Source organism: Macaca fascicularis, chromosome 5, assembly GCF_037993035.2.
Source record: "Macaca fascicularis isolate 582-1 chromosome 5, T2T-MFA8v1.1".
Lineage (NCBI taxonomy): Eukaryota > Metazoa > Chordata > Mammalia > Primates > Cercopithecidae > Macaca > Macaca fascicularis.
The window spans coordinates 99,814,673-99,835,000 of NC_088379.1; the positions used below are offsets into that span (position 1 = coordinate 99,814,673).

The following is a 20,328-nucleotide window of genomic DNA, read 5'->3' on the forward strand; positions in this document are numbered from 1 at the left end:
ACTTTCCCTTACCTCTTCTTCAATTACCTGGTAGAAGCCTTCAAAGAGTAAAGACAGGATAAAGTTTGATTCTTTCCATCTGTTTATCAGTTTTCATGATAATAAATTGTTTTCCTTTCACCCTCCAAAGTCAACCAGTTTAAAGAAAAAATCAGTAAGAACTCCTGGATTACAACATATTTGATGGCTTTCAAATCACTGCAATTTTTAATCACATTGAAGCTCAAACTGCCCCATCTTTGGCCCGTAGGAACCTCAAGTTGACCTCTGGATCCTTTTGACATGATATTAATGGCCTTTGATAATTTCCTTGCTTTTTGGTATAGGAAGATATTTCAGTCTCACCTTGTGCATTTTCCATTGCATACTGTAATCTGCTCTTTTTCCAAGAAGTCCAGGTTTCTGTTAGCAGTAAATGATATTCAAAGAGTATGATCATGGTGCTAGGGCTGTGTACTGGGCTAGTCACTTCCTAGGCCTTTTCAGTGGACAAAGATGGGAAACAAACACACATTGTGTCTGTGTATCAAATCTCATAAGTTCATATTGATATTTCCAATTTAAATAAAACACCATTCCACTTGCACTGTAGGATGTGTACTATAACCTCTCTCTATTACATCTCTATTTCCTTTCTTCTACTCTGAGAATTGTGGTTCTCAAAAAAAAAAAAAAGAAATAATAGAATTAGAATATAATTATTAATTTGCTTTACCCAACAATATACACACACTGGTCTCAGAATAGCAACACTAAATACACTTCAACTGTTTTACTGAAAACCACTTAAACATTTTTTTCATATGTTCCTGTCATTCTTTGCCTTTTAGGAGGTGAACCTTGACAGATCATATAACCATTATAAACTGTACTCTCTTTCTTTTAAACATCATATTATCTTTGTTCTGCAAGTAACTATGTAGTTAATGCTCTATACCTATCCTTACAACATTGTCTCTATAGACATTTCGGTTTTGCGAAGCTTATTCTCTGATAGATACCTCAGTAGTACTCATGGAAACAATATCTGCAGAATTTTACCTGATGTTAGTAGTGTGTGCCTTTATATTTGGAAGGCACTTTTGCTTGATGTAAAATTCTTGGATCACATTTTATTATTTTAAATCTTAGATGTCCAAGAAACTTTTTTATTTTCCTTTAAAATCTAAATTTTAATAGAAATGTCTTAGGGTTGGCCATCGTGTTGGTATGCTTAGCTAAATGATGTGTTCTTTCAACATATAGTTTTAAATCCTTATCGTTTTCAGGAAATTTTTTTTGAATTATAGTTTTTAGTTATTCTACTCCTTTGCTTTGGTTTTCTTCTGTAATAACTCCTATTATAATTATATTGGATCTTCTTTGTTTATCTTCAATAATTTTTTTTAAATCTATTTACCTTTCTATTTCTATTTTTAAAGTATTTTCCATTTCCACCCTATATTTCTCTAAAGGCATCATCTGTTATGTTTACCTATATATCTGTTAGGTCTACTTTAATCTCCATTTCTAAAATATATATATTTTTTCTCTTCCTTTCTTGAGATCTGTCACCTCTTTTCTGAGATTTATGAACTCTGATTTATGTTGTACTTTTGTGACATATATCACTTGAATGGTAGTTTGCCTTACATTTTATTTGTGGTTATCTGTATGCTTATACAATTTATCTAGTTATTAATATCATTAATTCACACAACAAATATTCACTGATCCTCTACTATGTGCAGGTGTTATAGTCTGAAGTTGAGCCACAGTAGCCAATCACTAGATAAATGAAAGAGAGATAAAAGCTTATTGCTTTATGCAACTAAAATTTTGTAGTTTGTTATACAACAATAGCTGACTAACACAACATATTTATAATCATTAAGTCATGTGTTTAGTCTCAACAGAATGCTTTCACACCATGAATTCACCATATTGAAATTCTCATTTTGACATTGTCAGCTGGATTTATGCCTTTAGGAATATTTTAAGGAAGATATATTTTCAGGAAATTAAAAGTTTGAATTTTTTTCTTCCACAAATGAATATTTGTGATCTAGAAAATTATTGAGTCACAATCCTTTTCCCTAAAACCTTATAAATGTTGCATCATTACTTTCTGACATTTAACAAAAAAACTTTTGCTTGATTTCTTTCCCTTTGTAGGCTGTAGATTTTTTTCTGAAAAATGCTTGCAAGACATTTTTTAAATTCTTGAAATTAAAACAAATTCTGCAGGATATTTTTATGGTATAGTCTCTTTCAATAGATTCTGCCTTGACTTCATTAAGCTCTTTCACCTGCAGACTAAATGAAGGCCCATGAACATTTTCTATTATGTTTTTCATTATTTCTTTTTTTTTTTTTGGCATGTGTAGATGAGTATGTATGATTGTTTACACCTATTATTCAAAGGTTCACTCTCACTTCTCTGAATCTTATATTTATCATTTCTTTAATTTCATTGACTTCTTTTTTTTTTTTTTTTTTGAGATGGAATCTCGCTCTGTCACCAAGGCTGGAGGGTAGTGGCATGATATGGCTCACTGCAACCTGTGCCTCCTGGGTTCAAGCAATTCTCCTGCCTCAGCCTCCTGAGTAGCTGGGGCTACAGGCATGTGCCACCACACGTGCCTAATTCATCAATTTCATCTGTTGTCTGCAACAGATCTTTCCTTCATGACTCTCAGAATAAACTAACTCCACCAACACCTTGAGAGTAGACATCTAGCCTCCAGAACCATGAGGAAATAAATTTCTGTTATTTCAGTCATCCAGGCTGTTACTATATCAGCACTAGCAAACTAACACATCTCCTTAAACTTCTACTTCACTTTCAAAGAAAACCCCAATCATGAATCATTATAATTCTCCCAGGTCAATGAAGGTTGCAGAAAAATCCTACCCTTAGAACTGGTCAACAGGGGTCCCTATCCTGGTCTAGTGCTTTAAAGAGCAAAATCTAGTTATTTCCAGCTATGCCCTGCCTTAAAGGAATCTTTGGGACCAAGAAGACATGTTCATTCAGAACTTGTGCCTTCACTTTTAGACAATAATTCGAGTACCTGGTCCCTAAAATTCTTTGCTCACACAGCCCCAAGAAGTCTAACAGTGACTTTTCCCGAGGTCCTCCCTACTGAGGACAGTGCTTTCAGTATCTATAATCCTAGGGCAAAAATGTGCCAAAAGGCCCCCAGGTCCAAGAGGTGACAAAGGAGTGGGAGAGCAGTAAGTTTGCCAAATAACATACAAGGCAACTTGTTAAATTTGCGTTTCAGATAAACAACAAATAATGTCTTAGTATCAATTCCAAGTATTTCATCAGACAAATGTATACTAAGAATATATTCATTGTTTATTTAAAATTCAAATTTAACTGTATGTCCCTTTTTTAAAAAAACAAATATGGTAACCCTAGTTGGGGGCCAGAGTTGGGTGTCCATATGCTGGGCATCTATATGCATAATCACATGGCCCATTATGATATCATTTCTGATAACATTAGTATCAAATTGAGTATGAAAAGGTGGCACTAGGAAGGCAGGATATATGAGCCAACCAGTTCTCTTTCATTAGCCCATATTCTGACACAATAGAAATTCTAAATTCAACTTGGCTTCCCTGGTATTTTCAAAATAGGAAGAACATACGTAACTTTTACATTTTGTTAGCTATATTTATAATGTTTGAATATTTAGACATTTTTTATTTATGTGGTTCATTTTCAATCTTGTCCCAGCTATAATGTCAAGAGGTGGTACTGTTGCAGAAAAGCACTCTAAGAGTCAATATTATTGTTAATCACATTTAAAGAATGATGAAACTAGGACTTAGAAAGGTCATTCAGCTAGAGGAGTCTGTTTTCAATTTCAGATCTCTCTAAATAGAATCAAATTGTCTTCATCACCAAAAATAATTTACTACTTATAAGTAAATATATTATTTTTTTCTTTTCTTTTTCTTTCAATCATGGCACACTGCAGCCTTGATGCCCCCAACCCGCCTCCCCCCACCCCCACCGCCAGGCCAACATGGCAAAATCCCATCTCTACAAAAAATGTAAAAATTAGCCAGGCATGGAGACAAGTACCTGTAGTTACAGCTACTTGAGAAGCTGAGATGGGAAGATCGCTTGAGCCTGGGAGGTCAAGGCCACAGTGAGGCGAGATTGAACCACTGAACTCCAGCCTGGGTAACAGAGTGAGACCTTGTATCAAAAAAAACAAAAAAAAAAAAAAAAAAAGAGAGAGAGAGAGACGAAGTCTCCCTTTGTTGCCCAGGCTGGTCTTGAACTCCTGGCCACAAGTGATCCTCCCACCTCAGCCTCCCAAAGTGCTAAAATTACAGGTATGAGCCGCTGTGCCTGGCCATAAGTAAATATATTCTGATCATATAATTTAATATGCATGCATAAACTAATGCATTTCATGGGATACTAAAGACAGGTATAAAGGAAGTCCTAATTGTTCAGGCTTTGACCCTGAGTTTTATGGGCCCAAACACCGGATTTTATAAATGTACCCACACTTGATAAAACTGTGGGTATGTGTTGTAAATATACAATTCACGACACTGACTTATAAAACAGACTGCCAATTTAAGTTTACAATGGCTAATGTATCTGGCAGAATGATCATTTGTAGCAATTCCTCTTTATGGGAAATGCCAACCAGAAGATCAAATTATAACTCAGAAAACTGCTTGTCTAATGTTGGAACAAAGGGAGTGTATCTTAGTTGTTTTTTTGAGACAGGGTCTCGCTCTATCACCCAGGCCAGAGCGCAGTGGTGCAAACATGGCTCACTGCAGCCTCGACCTCCCAGGCTCAGGTGATCCTCCTGCCTCAGCCCCCAAAGTAGCTGGGACTACAGACGTGTGCCATCATGCCTGGATAAGTTCGTATTTTTTTAGAGATGGGGTCTCACTATGTTGCCCAGGCTGGTCCCAAACTCCTGGGTTCAAGTGATCCACCTGCCTTGGACTCCCAAAGTGCTGAGATTACAGACGTGAGCCACTGCTCTTAGCCCAGGAGTATACTTTTTTTTTGTTTGCTTTTTCTGAGACGGAGTCTCGCTCTGTTGCCCAGGCTGGAGTGCAGTGGCGCCATCTCGGCTCACTGAAAGCTCCGCCTCCCGGGTTCACGCCATTCTCCCGTAGCTGCGACTATAGGCGCCCCCCACCAGCCCAGCTAATTTTTTGTGTTTTCGTATTTTTTGTATTTTTAGTTGAGACGGGGTTTCACCGTCTTAGTCAGGATGGTCCCTATCTCCTGACTTCGTGATCCGCCCGCCTTGGCCTCCCAAAGTGCTGTGATTACAGGCGTGAGCCACTGCGCCCGGCCAGGAGTATATATTTTTAAGGTAATATTTCCATCAAGATCGGTGAATTACATGCAAAAGAAAGGAAATCAGTATATCGAAATGGTATCTGCATTCTCATGTTTGTTGCAGCACTATTCCCAACAGCCAAGATTTGGAAGCAACTTAAGTGTCCATTAACAGGTGAATGAGTAAGAAAAATGAGGTGCATATACGCCATTAAAAAAAAATGAGATCCTGTCATTTGCAACACGGATGGAACTGGAGGTCATTATATTAAAGGAAATAAGACAGGCATAGAAAAACAAACTTGGTATGTTCTCATTTATTGTATTTTGGGAGCTAAAAAATTAAAACAGTTGAAGGCATGAGAAACAGGGTAGAACGATGGCTGGGAAGGGTAGTGTAGGGCGTGGGAGGGCCTCGGTGGTCGGTGAGCATGGTTAAAGGGTACAAAAATAACAGTTACAATGAATAAGATCTAGTATAGCACAACAGCATGACTATAGTCAACAACAATTTATCGTATTTTTATTTTTATTTTTTGAGACGGAGTCTTGCTCTGTTGCTAGTCTGGAGTGCAGTGAAGTTATCTCGGCTCACTGCAATCTCCGCATCCCAGGTTCAAGCTATTCTCCTGCCTTAGCCTCCCGAGTAGCTGAGATTACAGGCGCCTGCCACTACGCCCGGCTAATTTTTTGTATATTTAGTAGAGACGTGGTTTCACCATGTTGGCCAGGCTGGTCTCGAACTCCTGACCTTGTGATTCGCCTGCCTCGGCCCCCCAAAGTGCTGAGATTCAGCCGTGAGCCGCCGTTCCCAGTTTATTGTACATTTTTAAATGACTAAAATAACTGGATTGTTTGAAACACAAAGGGTAAACGCTTGTGATGGGTACCCCACTCACCCTGATATGATTATTACACATTGCATGCCTGTATCAAAATATCTTATGTACCCCATAAATATGTACCTACTATGTACCCGCAAACATTAAAAATTAAAAAAAATTTTAAAATAAATTAATCAAATTCCACTCTAAGAATAATCAAGCCGAAAGTGAGGAATTACTTCAAATGCTTTGAAGCGGGTTCTTATCCCTCACTAATTACCAATACATTTGCAGGTCTCGGTTTCTTTGCTTTGTAAACATAGGCTTCTTGCAAGGACTGGGATTATACACTTAAAATGCTTAGCACAATATTATTACTATTATGCTATCTACATTATAGATGAAACACTACAGATTATAATACCTTGTCATTATGCTATTTACTATTGTTTTATTTGATAACTCTGTAGCTAACTTAACAGGACAGACAAAGGTACAGATCAATCTGGCCCTTACAAGCCGGCAGAGACGGGTACGAATTACCATGACAACAGCGCGCGCCTAGACATTTTCGGCTCGCGCGTTGTTTGGGAAGAAAAAGCCTAGGCTGCGTGTTGCGTCATCATTACGCGCTCGTAAGGTTTATCCGTGCTGTTTTGGAAGGTCCCGGCACGGCTACCGTCGGCCCACGCCAGGAATTATTTTTTTATTTTCAACCTTTGTTACATAGCTCTGAGGCTACAAGATCGTAAGTACTGAGGGAAGAAAAAACAAGCGAGCGATTGAACGTTAAAAAGATGCCTTAGCATACACTCCACCTCTGAACCTTCCTGTGTGCTCTTAATCCTATCAGCTTCCTCTCAGCTGGGATCGCGCCGCGTCAACTTCCGGGCGGGTGCCCGCCAGCACGGCCTCCGCCGCTCCCCTTCTTTGGCCCCTTTGTGTCCCCGCAGTGTCGAGGCGCGGGCTCTGGCAGGTCCTTTCTCGAGGCAGGGGGCACGGTAGCACAGGGAGCCTCTCTTTGTGGGCGGGCGCGAGGCCCGCTAGGGGGTTATACTGGGGAACGTGCCTGCGCGTGCTGGGGTAAGAGGAGGTTGCACGAGGGTCAGCTCCTGGTTTCAGTAAGGAGGGGCGGGCGGGGGAGGCGGACGAAGGGGAGTGAAAAGCAATGGAAATTTTGAAAAGATACCCCTCGTCCACCTTCTAATCGTTGTGGCCTAACAATGAAGCGCAGCCATAATAGTCCTGAGCCACTGGCATGTTTGCGGGCCCTTTATTGCCTTGGGAATAAACTGCTGTGGCATTGTATTTCATATTGTTTTCATGGTCTCTTTTCCTTTATTTTTCCCCTGCAGATAGTTCATTTAAAGCCCCCATCCCTGCAAGGTGGTGGTTTCTATCAATATGAATCTTTTCAACCTGGACCGTTTTCGCTTTGAGAAAAGGAGTAAGATTGAGGAAGCGCCCGAAGCAACCCCTCAACCTTCCCAGCCTGGCCCTTCTTCACCAATTTCTCTTAGTGCTGAAGAAGAGAATGCTGAAGGGGAAGTTAGCAGGGCAAACACTCCTGATTCAGATATAACTGAAAAAACAGGTGAGTTACAATGTTGAAATTGATGTAACATCAAAGACAGTTTTTAAAAGATGAAAGGCAGAAGGGATTAACATTTTTATTCTTGATGTCATATATATTGATGCATTGTCCTGCGGTGTGCCCTTTTAAATTCAGCTTTGGGACTGCCGTAAACACCATGTACCCTCAACTGAGCATCCATCCGTTGTTGCTTCACTTTTATATGAGTTCTTGGAATATGGCCCCATGGTGGAAGTTGAAATTAGAATTTAGGTCATCCATAGGTCAGAATGGTTGCTACTGGAAGAGCCATGTAAGTGATTCAGTTCTATGATAAACTTTGAGGCTATTTGGCCAGACAGTTTCATTCATTCCAGTATTCCCTCAAAATATTGATCATCTACTACGAGCTAGACATTGAGCAAGGTGCCTAAAGACAACCTCTGTACACAAGGGAAGATCAGATCACATCAAGTTATTGCATCCACCTGACTTCCTGGATGTCCTCAGAATGCAAATGAGTAATTGGTATTCTTCATGGTGAATGAACATTTTTAACCTCATCAGCAGATTGTCAGAGACAAAAGGATTTGAGGATAAGCCAAAAATTAAGATTTCCACTCGAGTCTATGTTCATTGAACAGTTAACTATTAGAGGAATATATCTGAGCTCTTCTTGTTGTATTATAGGCATAGTGATAAGTGCTTCACATTCTGTCGTTTAATTTGCACAATAATCCTACAAGATAGGTATTACTGACATTGAGGTTAATGTGAAATGAGATTCAGAGAGGTTATTAGGAACTTGGTAGAGCCTGAACTGAAGTCCTGGCAGTATGATTCCTGAGCATAAACTCAATAGTTATAGAGTTTCTTGTGAAAGGTGAAAGGAATGTTAGAAGTTGTATTTTAATATTTATTTCAGTAATATCTTTTTTATGCAAAACTGTGTTTCGTAAACAGCTTTTAACCTAATGTAGACTGAAAGATTGGTAACACCCACGTTTTTCCTTAGTATCTTTTTGTTTGCTACTCTTCTCCTTAAATGTAATAATGATGGCAGATCCTCTACAAATTATCATTAGAATAACATTTTTAAATACTTTGGTGTAATTGGAACTTGGCGGAATGACTTGGTAGATTGGGTTAGGAGTAAGATTTACAAAGGCTTTGTCTAAGTAGTTTTGCATTTAAATGCTATAGGGAACAACTGAAGGATTTTAAGCACCAGGATTTTAAACCCTGTGTCCACTCTTTGAATAGGTATTTGACATCCAGATATTTTAATGCTTTTCCAATGAATATATTCATCTGTTTCCTCTGTGGTTAGACAGGGCAGACAGGCCAAGGTTTTTACACGGGATTTTCAGTCCATAGAAGCTTATGCTTTTTCATTTTTGTTAAATGTGGGACATTGGACAAGTGACTTGAAATCTGTGATCCACAATTTTTTCTTCTCTGAAAGTAAAAACAGTTTATAAACTGGATTTCAGTGGAATGTTTTAGTTATTTATCGGTATTGGTCATGTGAAATCTTTAATTTCCTTTATTGATCAGAAGATATTTTTCTGTTTTTATTCCTTCCTTATGAGACCACTCATTTTCTCTTTATTGGGACTTTTTTCCATACATAAATTCTGCTTAGAAACTGAGATTGCTTTAGGAATTACATGGTCAGCCTTGATGGCTTTGGGAAATAAGAAAACTAAGTTTGTTCTAGGAATGTTGAGAATTAATCTTTGTAGGAGTGGAGCACTTTGCTTTAATAAAAGATTGTTGTAAATGATACTATGAACTTTGGAGAATCTTAAAAACTGAGAAGTTTAGATTTTACATAGTAAGTGTTAGGTATCCATTGAAGACCTTACAGATTGAATGAGGAAATGATGAAAAAGTTTTGAAAGTCAGTTTAGCAGTAGTGACTAATACACACTGATTGAGGGTAGGGATTGAAGGGAAAGAAATCATTTAGGCAACTCCCATAATCTGAGATTAATGATAGCTGTAGAAATGGAGAAGAAGGAGATAGAGAGATTTCTAAGTAGCTAAGGGCAGGGTTTAGATCCCTGATAGGAATGAGATAAGATGAATGGTAAGATTTTTATGCGGGGTGGCTCAAGCCTGTAATCCCAGCACTTTGGGATACAGAGGTGGGCAGATCACCTGAGGTCAGGAGTTCAAGACCAGCCTGACCAAAACCCCATCTCTACTAACAATACAAAAATTAGCCAGGCATGGTAGAGCGTGCCTGTAATCCCTGCTGCTTGGGAGGCTGAGGCACAAGAATTGCTTCAACCTAGGAGGCAGAGGTTGCAGTGAGCCTAGATCATGCCACTGCACTCCCGCCTGGGGGACAGAGTGAGACTGTATCTCCAAAAAAAAAAAAAAGGTAAATGTCTTTAAGAATTCAAGTAAGAATCAAAGGTCCTGCCAGGCGTGACCTCGGGAGGCCGAGGCGGGCTGATTACCTGAGGTCAGGAGTTCAAGACCAGCCTGACCAACATGGAGAATCCCAGTCTGTACTAAAAATGCAAAATTAGCCGGGTATGGTGGTGCATGCCTGTAATCCCAGCTACTTGGGAGGCTGAGGCAGGAGAATCGCTTGAACCCTGGAAGCGGAGGTTGTGGTGAGCAGAGATCGTGCCATTGCACTCCAGCCTGGGCAACAAGAGCAAAACTCCGTCTCAAAAAAAAAAAAAAAAAAAAAAAGTTCCTGCCCCCAGGTGCTAATTTAGCATGGGGTCTAGGGGGAACTGAGGAAGGGGGGATTCAGAATTGAGTGTTGGATCTCTGGAAAGTACAGGATACTGAAGTTAGACTTTAAGGTAGGTACTAGAGATGAAGACTGGTGAATTATGAGTAGGATATGACCATTGACCTTACTGTAACATGTGGTAACTTTTCATACTGCCATTTTGGGATAATGCTATGTTAGTTTATTTACAGTAAAGTGTCAGGTCAAACTAAGTTAGGTTACAGGACAGAAATTGTACGTAGTAGAAGTTACCTGTAATCACTCTTTTTTGACTAATCCTGTTATTTTATCTAGTGAGTTGACTTCATTTCCTACGACCCGCCTTTAGTTACTGTGCCACCACCACATAGTCTCTTGAATCTGTCCAGCAAGGTCCCATTTTGCTTCTTCCAGTTTGCTCTTTTGCCTGGAAAACTCTTCCTGCTGATATTTGCATATGATTCAGATGCTTTGTTTCATTAAATCTCAGTAAAATGTCGCCTTTTTTAGAAGACCTTCTTTGATCACCCTGTGAAATAGCCACCCACCCCAGCCCACCCTACCTCAGCTTTACTGTGATTTTTCTTTATAGTGTTTATCACTAGCTAACCTTTCATTATATAGTTGTGTATCACTAGCTAACATTACATTATATAGTTGTGTCTCCCCTGTTAGAATGTATGATTCATGAGAGCAGGACCTTATCTGTCATGTTCACCTATTTATCTCCATTGTTCAGGGCAATGACTGGCTTGTGGTAGGCCCTCAAGTGTATTGAAGTAAAGATTATTGCATGATGAGTGGGTTATTAGTACTTTATACATTTCTTTAAATTTATTATTTATTTGTTTTTAGACAGTCTCACTGTGTTACCCAGGCTAGAGTGCAGTGGCAGAATCTCGGCTCGCTGCAACCTCCACCTCCTGGGTTCAAGTGATTCTCATGCCTCAGCTTCCCGAGGAGCTGGGACTACAGGTGCCTGCTACTATGCCCAGCTAATTTTTGTATTTTTTGTAGAGATGGGGTTTCACTGTTGGCCAGGCTAGTGTCAAACTCCTGACCTCCAGCGATCCACGTGCCTTGGCCTCCCAAAGTGCTAGGATTATAGGCATGAGCCACCACGCCTAGCCCTGTACGTATTTTTTATTATTATTTTTTTTGAGATGGAGTCTTGCGCTGTTGCCCAGGCTGGAGTGCAGTGGCACGATCTTGGCTCACTGCAACCTCCGCCTCCTGGGTTCAAACAATTCTCCTGCCTCAGCCTCCCGAATAGCTGTGACTACAGTTGTGCACCACCACACCCGGCTAATTTTTGTATTTTTAGTAGAGACAGGGTTTCACCATGTTAGCCAGGCTAGTCTCGAGCTCCTGACCTCAGGCAGTCTGCCTCCTCGCCCTCCCAAAGTGCTGGGATTACAGGCGTGAGCCACCACGCCCATATTTTTAAATACGACCTTAAAATAGTCCCTTTAGCCATCAAGCATTCTTTGGCCATGTTTGCTTGAAGCTTCTTTTGGTACAGGACATCCTCTCTAATGCCCCTCTAAATCCCCACCAGCCTTTGGATTTGAGGGCATACACTTAACCTCTGCCCCCTGATTTATTTTACTCTTCTCGGTGCCCAAAGTTGTCAATGATTGTTATTTACACATTATTTCTCCTTTTTTTCTTTGACTTTTGGGAGTACAGTGAGTTTGGAGGGATTGAAATAATGGCAGGTGAAAGGGAAGAGAGATCCTACTATATTTTATGAATAAAGAATAAAAATGAGTGAAGCCTGATCCTCCAAGAGCACCAGGAGAAAATGGTATGTAAATACATAGTTAAAATAGTATGGTGTGATAAAACCATATAATAGGGCAAAATACTAAGCAAAGTAGAATCACTATCTCTAATTCACAAATGATTAAATTATCTATTCTTCAGGGGAGGATCACAAAAAGTCGCAGAGATACGACTTTTGGAGTGGACTCTAAATAATGAAATCATTGTTTACTGGGGGAACAAATGACGAGAGAGTTGGAAATATATGTTGCCTCGAAGAGTCTAATATGTGTATGGAGGGTCAGGGGGGATTATAGTACAGGAGGTTTTAGACAATATAGATGAAACCGAAAAGATAGAAATGTAAACTGTTGGGTTGTGAGGGGCCTTTATATCCTGTATCAGGGAAGATATATCTTATTCGGTACACATCATAGAGCATTTCGTTATGGAAAGGTTATTAGTGAAGCTGTTGTATTAATTGAAGTCTCAATGTAGGGAAATGATTATAGAGATGACAGAGGAGGCAACTGAGGGGAGTTGTAAATGATATGCATTTGATGATATTAGGTGATCAGTTGAATGTGGAGGATTTACAGATAACTCAAATGTTCCTTGCTTGGACAGCTGGAGGATTGACACCATGGACTGAAATAAGAGGTGAGTTTAGGAGAAAGATACTAAAAAGTATGCTGTGTTTGCATTATCCATCCTGTTTTAGTACCGAGGTAGTGGATGGTTGAATATTAGAGTTTAGAGCTCAGAGAGTGGTCTAAACCTTAGAAGTCAACTTGGGACTCATCGTTATGGTAGTTAACAAAAAATGTCCTAAGCAGAGTGTACAATAAAAAACATCATTTGACAATGAGCAAAGGCAGGAAAACTGATGAAAAATTTGGAGGATAACTAGAATAGTCATAGAAAATGATAGTGTCCTGGATACCTAAATACCTAGTTTGGTATTTAGTTGTCCAGTAACAAATCCTGTAGAGAAGTCAAGTTGAGTGGGGCCTGATCAGTGACCAGTTTCCTTGGATATTAAAAGCGTTTAACAGTTTCAGTAGAATGGGTGATGAGATAGAGATTATTCATTCAGGAAGAGAGAAATAGGTAACTTGATTGGGAAGCAACGTCAGGAAAAGATGTTTCAGGATTATTGAAAATTGAGTGTTTTTTTGTTTGGCTTTGTTTTGTTTTTGAGCCAGAGTGTCGCTCGTTTCCTTCCTTTTTAAGACGGAATAATATTTCACTGTTTGCCATAGACAAATTTTACATTTTTATGCGGTCAGCTTGTTCATCCTTTCCTGTAAGTCTTCTGCATTCCCCATTACCACACTATAAATATACTCCAGTTGCCCAGGCTGGAGTGGCAGTGGCAGGATCTCGGCTCACTGCAATCTCCGCCTCCCATGTTCACGCCATTCTTCTGCCTCAGCCTCCCAAGAAGCTGGGACTACAGGCGTCCGCCACCACACCTGGCTAATTTTTGTTTTTTGTATTTTTAGTAGAAATCCAGTTTCACCATGTTAGCCAGGATGGGTCTCAATCTCCTGACCTTGTGATCCGCCCACCTCGGCCTCCTAAAGTGCTGGCATTACAGGCATGAGCCACTGCATCTGGCTGAGCATATTTATTAACCAAGAGCAAGAAGCTAGTGGAAAGGGAAGGACTGAGGGAGGGAGGTATCTGAAGAGAGGCATCAAGTGATGGGAACTGAAGAACAGTTGGGCTGTTTAACTGTGCAAAAGAATAAAGACATATTTTACCTGGGGGGGATAATTGAAGGAGATAAAAATAGATGGGTTCATAGATTATTGTGGCGTTGGAGGAATGGAGGAAAGTTTTAGCGTATGTTTGATGAATTTATTTTTTTTTGCTGAAATAGATTTAGTCCTCTAGCGTGGTTGCCTCTTCAAGGTGATTGTCCTACTGAAAGTAGCGCTTGTTGGTAAGTGAGAGACATTTTTAAAACTATACCAGTCGTCAAAAGGATTTGTTGAGAGTATTGCTCTGCCACATACAGATTATATGATCGTGAGTAAAAAGTCAACTGTGTTTGGATCTTACTCTCTTTTCCTGGCTATGCTTAGTTTTCTGTATTCCTTGCCCACATTAAAATGGTTATTATCCTTTGAATGATGAAACTGAATGTATCATTTTAGCTCATAATTCCATGACCATTGCGCAATACTCAGTCTTTTTGTGTGGTATCTGTGACCAAAATGTGAATCATCGTTAAACCTGTAGATAGTCATTCTGGTTTCTTAATGTCTGTTAATGTTAATTGAAAAGCAATACTTGGTTAAAGGGTTAGTGCTGAATTGTTGTAACAGAAAGTACAATAAGTACTCAAACGTAAGTAGAAATCTTAAGTGCATTTTAAATGTACATTTATTTGGCTGGGCACAGTGGCTCATACCTATAGAGTCCCATACTTTGGGAGACCAAGGTGGGAGGATTGCTTAAGACCATGAGTTCAAGACCAGCCTGGGCAACGTAGTGAGACCCTGTCTCTACAAAAAATGAAAAAATTAGCCAGGCATGGTGGTGTGCACCTGTAGTCCTAACCCCTCGGGAGGCTGAGACAGGAGAATTGCTTGAGCCCAGGAATTTGAGGTTATAGTGAGCTATGATCACTACACTGCATTCCAGCCTGGGCGACACAGTGAGATTCCCAAAATCTCCCAAAAAGGGGGGCTGGTGGGGGCAGGGGGATATAAGTATTATTTTAGTCATTGCCACTTCACCCTACACAAAAATTTCACTGGTTTGTATCAGACTACATCTTGGTTTTCTGATGTCTGCTTTTTCATACCTGTTTAAAATATTGCAAAACTTTATTATCTTTAATAGGCAGAAGTATGTTATTGTTGCTTTTTCTTTATTTTTAAAGTTAAGTATGTTTTCATAAATTTACTGGCCATTTGGATTTTTTGTGTTTCTTTATGCTTTTCTGTTTTTCTAATAAATGTCTCTTTCTGATAAATTATTTGTAAGTATTTTTTAAATTCCATGTGTCTTAGTCTGTTTGAGCTGCTGTAACTACCATGGACTGGGTAGCTTATAAACAGTAGAAATCTAGTCTGACAGCTTTGGAGGCTGGGAAGTCCAAAATCAAGGTGCTGCAAGATTAGGTATCTGAGGGCCATATTCCTAGACCACGATCTTTTTGCTGTAACCCCATGTGGCTGAATGAGTAAGGGGTCTCTTGGGCCTCTTTTATAAGGGCACTAATCCCATTCATGAGTACTCTGCCCCCATCACCTAATGGCCCTTCCTCCTTCCAGCAAATGTCACCCACTAATACCATTACCATAGTGGTTAAGATTTCAACATACCGTTTTGGGGAGTGGGGCACAAACAGACCATAGCACCCCCTTTGTTGTTTGCCATAGAAAAATTTTACATTTTTACTCTGTCAGCTTGTTCTTCCTTTCCTCTAAGTCTTCTGCATTCCCCATTGCCACACTATAAATATACTCATTCATATTTTCCTCTAGTATGTGTGTTAATTTTAAAAATTGTGATAAAATACACATAAGAAAATTTACTGTCTCAGCCGTTTTTAAGTGTACAGTTCAGTACATTCAGTGCAATACATATACATTGTCATGCAGTCATTCTCCAGAACTCTTTTCATCTTGTGAAACTGAAACTCTATACGCATTGAGCAACTACTCCCCATTTCTGGATTCCCCCAGCCCTTGGCAGCCACCGTTTACGTCGTCTTTTTATGAATTTGACTATTCTAAGTATCTCATTAAAGTGGAATCATCACTTAGCATAACATCCCCAGGATCCATCCGTTTTGTAGCATATATCAGAATTTCCTTCCTTTTTAAGACGGAATAGTATTTCACTGTGTGTATATACACATTTTGTTTGTCCATTCATCCATCAGTGCACACTTGGATTGCTTCCACATCTTGGCTGTTGTGAATTGTATTGCAGTGAACATGAATGTTTAAATATCTCTTTGAAACCCTGCTTTCAGTTCTTTTGGTTGTGTATCCGGAAATGGTATTGCTGGATCATATGGTAATTCTATTTTTAATTTTTTGCATAACCTCCATACTGTTTTCCATAGTTGCTCCACCATTTTACATTTCTGCCAACGGTGTAGTGGGTTCCAGTTTCTCCCCATCCTCTCCAAACTTGTTGTTTTCTGTGTTTTTGATAATAGCTAACATAATGGGCATGAAAAGTTATCTCACTGTGGGTTTTGTGTTGAATTTTAACTTTAAATCTCATCTGAATTTTATTTCATTATAGGGACTAGAGAAAAGATGATACTGTTTTCTCGTTTGTTCGTTATTCACCAGTTACTAGTCAGTTTTTCATTTATTGAAAAATCCTTTTTCTTGCGTTAAATCGTCATCATTATAGTCTAAAATTCCCATGTCTGTTTGCATCTTTGGGTCTGTTAATCTGTTCCTCTAATCTTAATTTACCAGATTATTTTAATTTTTATGGTGTTATATATTTGATGTATCTTAGATTTTGATGTGTTTTTGTTGTTGTCGTTGTTTTCTCTTTGACCTGAAAGTTGTTTAGAAGCAATTTTATGGGATTTTGTCCCTCTTTAAAAAATTTCCAACTGGCAGAAATTTTGCTTGCATATTTTTGTTAACATTTACTTCTAATTTCACTGTTTAGTGACCAGAGAATGTGGTCTGTAGTATTTCTTCTTTGGGGGAAATCAGATTTTCTTTGTGGCCTAATATTAATTTCTGTAAAAATTCAAGGGTGCTTGGAAAGAAGACATAATCTAAGTACAGATTTAATTATATGTCAAATAATAGATGAGTTTTATTATATCTTTGGTTTTCAAACTGTGGATCATTAACATTTATTGTGTCATAAGATCAATTTCTTGGGTCCTGACTAAATATGTATAACTACAATTTTTAATGGAGTAGAACAAACAGAAAATTACCAAAGTGTATTGCTTATAGTAAGAGCTTCTCACATTTTCTTTCAGTTACACTTGCAAATCTAACAATCTGTGTGCTTAGGATCATAATCTGAAATATGTCCCTTACAGTGGGTTTCAGTCAAAAATGTTTGAAAAACACTGTTCTATATCTTGTTTATTTTTGTGCTCTTGCTTTATTAAGAGCATGGAGAAAAGTTAATGCCTCGTATTTGTCTCTTGACTCTTTGCCTTATATATCCTGCAATGTTTATGCATTTCGTTATTAGTATGGAGTTGAGATAACGTCAGTTATATTTTTATTGTAGGTATAAAGTCTGTTTGGGTTTTACAGTTTTACCTTGTTCAATATTAATTACATGACTTTCTTTTCCTTTACGTTTTAATTAATTTTTTTTTTTTTTTTTTTGAGACAGAGTCTTACTCTGTCCGCCACGCCGGAGTGCAGTGGGGTGATCTCTCTCACTGCAACCCCCACCTGGGCTCAACTGATCCTCCTGCCTCAGCCTCCTGAGTAGCTGGGACCACAGGCGTGCACCATGCCCAGCTAATTTTTGTATTTTTGGTGGAGACAGGGTTTCACCATGTTACCCAGGCTGGTCTCAAACTCCTGACCTCAAGTGATCCACCTGCCTTGGCCTCCCAAAGTGTTGGGATTACCGCACCCAGCCTCCTTTATGTTTCACCCTTTCTTTTGGCTTAAATTTGAAGTGGGATTTTTCCCTCATTTAATCTTAGAACAATGTATTAGAAACTACTCTTTAATCTTATATTTAGTGTATTACTTTTCTAGAGTATTTATTAGAGAGTTTGATTCATCTTTTGTTAGGATAGTAAAGGTATTTTCCTGTCTACTATGATATGCATATTAAGACTACAGATTTTACAGTCTATTGTTTTGGTAATAACTCTTTTGAGACGGTGTCTCACTCTGTCACCCAAACTGGAGTGTGGTGGTAGGATCACGGCTCACTGCAACCTCTGTCTCCTGGGTTCAAGCAGTTTTCATGCCTCAGCCTCCCAGGTAGCTGGGATTACAGATGTGCGCCACCATGCCTGGCTGATTTTTGTGTTTTTAGTAGAGACAGGGTTTCACCATGTTGACCAGGCTGGTCTCGAACTCCTGACCTCAAGTGGTCTGCCCACGTCGGCCTCCCAAATTGCTGGGATTACAGGTGTGAGCCATTGTGCCTGGCCGTATTTTGATAATCTTCTAGGAGGGCAAATATATGATGTGTTTTAGTTGGTATTTGAAGGAATTGCCTTGAAAATCAATTGCCATGTAAAGGATTGAACAGGGTAGAGCAATACATGATTTGAATATCGGAAATGGCAGGGATTTATAATTCTGTAGGACAGGTGTAAAGGTTTAGATGTTTTTATTTTATTTTGGGAGATTGCCTTTGTTTATGGATTATCAAATTAATTTAAACTATTTCTGTGTGAATTCATAATCTCCCACTAGTGATTTTTTGTTTGAAGGAACCTTGATCTTGGACCATTGAAAACGTAAAACCAGTGGCAAGCTTGAGTGCCTGTTTTATGGTAGACTTAGATACGAGAATGGGTAAAGGGTACTGGATAAACTTGGGATATAAGATTGTCTTCTTTTATGCTTACTAGTCATACCACTAGTGGGAAATTTCATTTGGAATTACTCCCTAGGGCCATGGAGTCTTTCTGCGTATGCTGATGATGTAGGTTCCCATTACCTTTGGTAATAAGAAAGTATCTTTAAAACAAGTTAGCCTTTCCTACTGTTTTTATATGAAAGAACAGGCTGTTTTCTCTCCTGTTGATTTAGGATTTTGTGTATTCTCTCATTGCACAAATTACGCTTATAACATAGTTACTCATGTACAGGGCTACTTCACTCCTATTTCAAAAGGGCAAGTTGAACTGTAACTTGCCATTGTTTTGCTTTAATATCTCCCACCTCTTGGTACAATGCCTTAAACACAGACTATATTCAGCATATGTCAGAATTGAATAGTAGCAGGTGTCTTTTCTTTATAACTGTTTCTGGTTTTCCCTGTTCTTTCCTCTGTTTTTGTAGTTTTCTTTTTTGCTTCCTGTCTCCTTTATGGTACTACTTAAAAGTGCTTATTTGCTTTGAATTAAAAAGCATCATTGCAGCAGAAATATCTTTTTAGCCATTAGCTCTTAGCTATTTTGCTATTGCTTACTTCTAAAAATAGTTCAAATAAACAAATCTTGTGATCAGCACTATTCTAATTCTGATTATTGACTATATCAGTAAGTTGATATATTATAAACAGCTTTTAATGTATCCCATCAGTTTCCTTTTTTTATTTATTTATTTTTATTTTTATATTTTTGAGACGGAGTCTTGCTCTATTGCCCAGGCTGGAGTGCAGTGGCGTGATCTCGGCTCGCTGCAGCCTCCATCTCCCAGGTTGAAGCAATTCTCCCACCTCAGCCTCCCGAGTAGCTGGGGCTACAGGCGTGTGCCACCACACCTGGCTAATTTTTGTATTTTTAGTAGAGACAGGGTTTCACCATGTTGGCTAGATTGCTCTCGAACTCCTGACCTCAAGTGATTTGCCCGTCTTGACCTCCCAAAGTGCTGGGATTACAGGCATGAGCCACTGCACCCGGCCCTCATCAGTTTTCAGAGTGTGGTCTGTGAACTTTTCAGTGTTCCCTGAGGCCTTCTGAGGGTGTCCACAAGGTCAAAATTACTGTCATAATAATATTAAGACACTGCTTGCCTTTTTCACTAGATTGATATTTGCACTCATGGTGCAGAAGCAATCATAGGTAAAATTACTGGTGCCTTAGCACCATGGATCAAGGCGAGGCTCTAGACTGTTCTAGTAGTCAGTTTTTCTTAAAATTGTGTAAATGCTGGTTTCACTTAAAGAGTCTTGATGAAGCAGTAAAAATTAGTAATTTCTTAAAAATCTCAACTTAAGAGATGTCTTTTTAGTATTTTGTGAAACAAAATGTGAAGTACACGTTACTGTATACTGTACAGCAGTGATCTCAAGGGAAGGCATTTGAGCAGTTGCTTTGCACTAACCAGTCACTTTTCTTTCCCAGAACACTGATTCACAAAGTATAGTTATACAAACCTAGGAATTTGGCAGATGTTTTCTCAAAATGAACAAAGTGGTACAAAGAAAACAACACAGTATGTATTGCCAGTGATAAAACCCCAGTTTT

General features: G+C 39.0%; 1 protein-coding gene across 7 annotated transcripts in view; it reads left to right on the forward strand.

Moving 5' to 3' along the window:
* The first annotated feature begins 6,773 nt into the window (after positions 1 to 6,773).
* Positions 6,774 to 20,328, forward strand: part of SMARCAD1 (SNF2 related chromatin remodeling ATPase with DExD box 1) — an 84,274-nt gene continuing 70,719 nt past the window's right edge. For 4 of the 7 annotated variants that reach the window (XR_012434966.1, XM_005555447.4, XM_045392651.2 and 1 more), the window contains exons 1-2: positions 7,016 to 7,221; positions 7,494 to 7,732. Coding sequence is in view for 6 of the 7 variants with exons in the window: in XM_005555447.4 (XP_005555504.1) it covers positions 7,543 to 7,732 (190 nt within the window). In the remaining variant the exon portion in view is untranslated. Of the gene's footprint in view, positions 6,887 to 7,015; positions 7,222 to 7,493; positions 7,733 to 20,328 lie in introns of those variants that run through there. The other 3 variants (XM_005555446.4, XM_074040161.1, XM_005555448.4) reach the window with 2 other exon arrangements.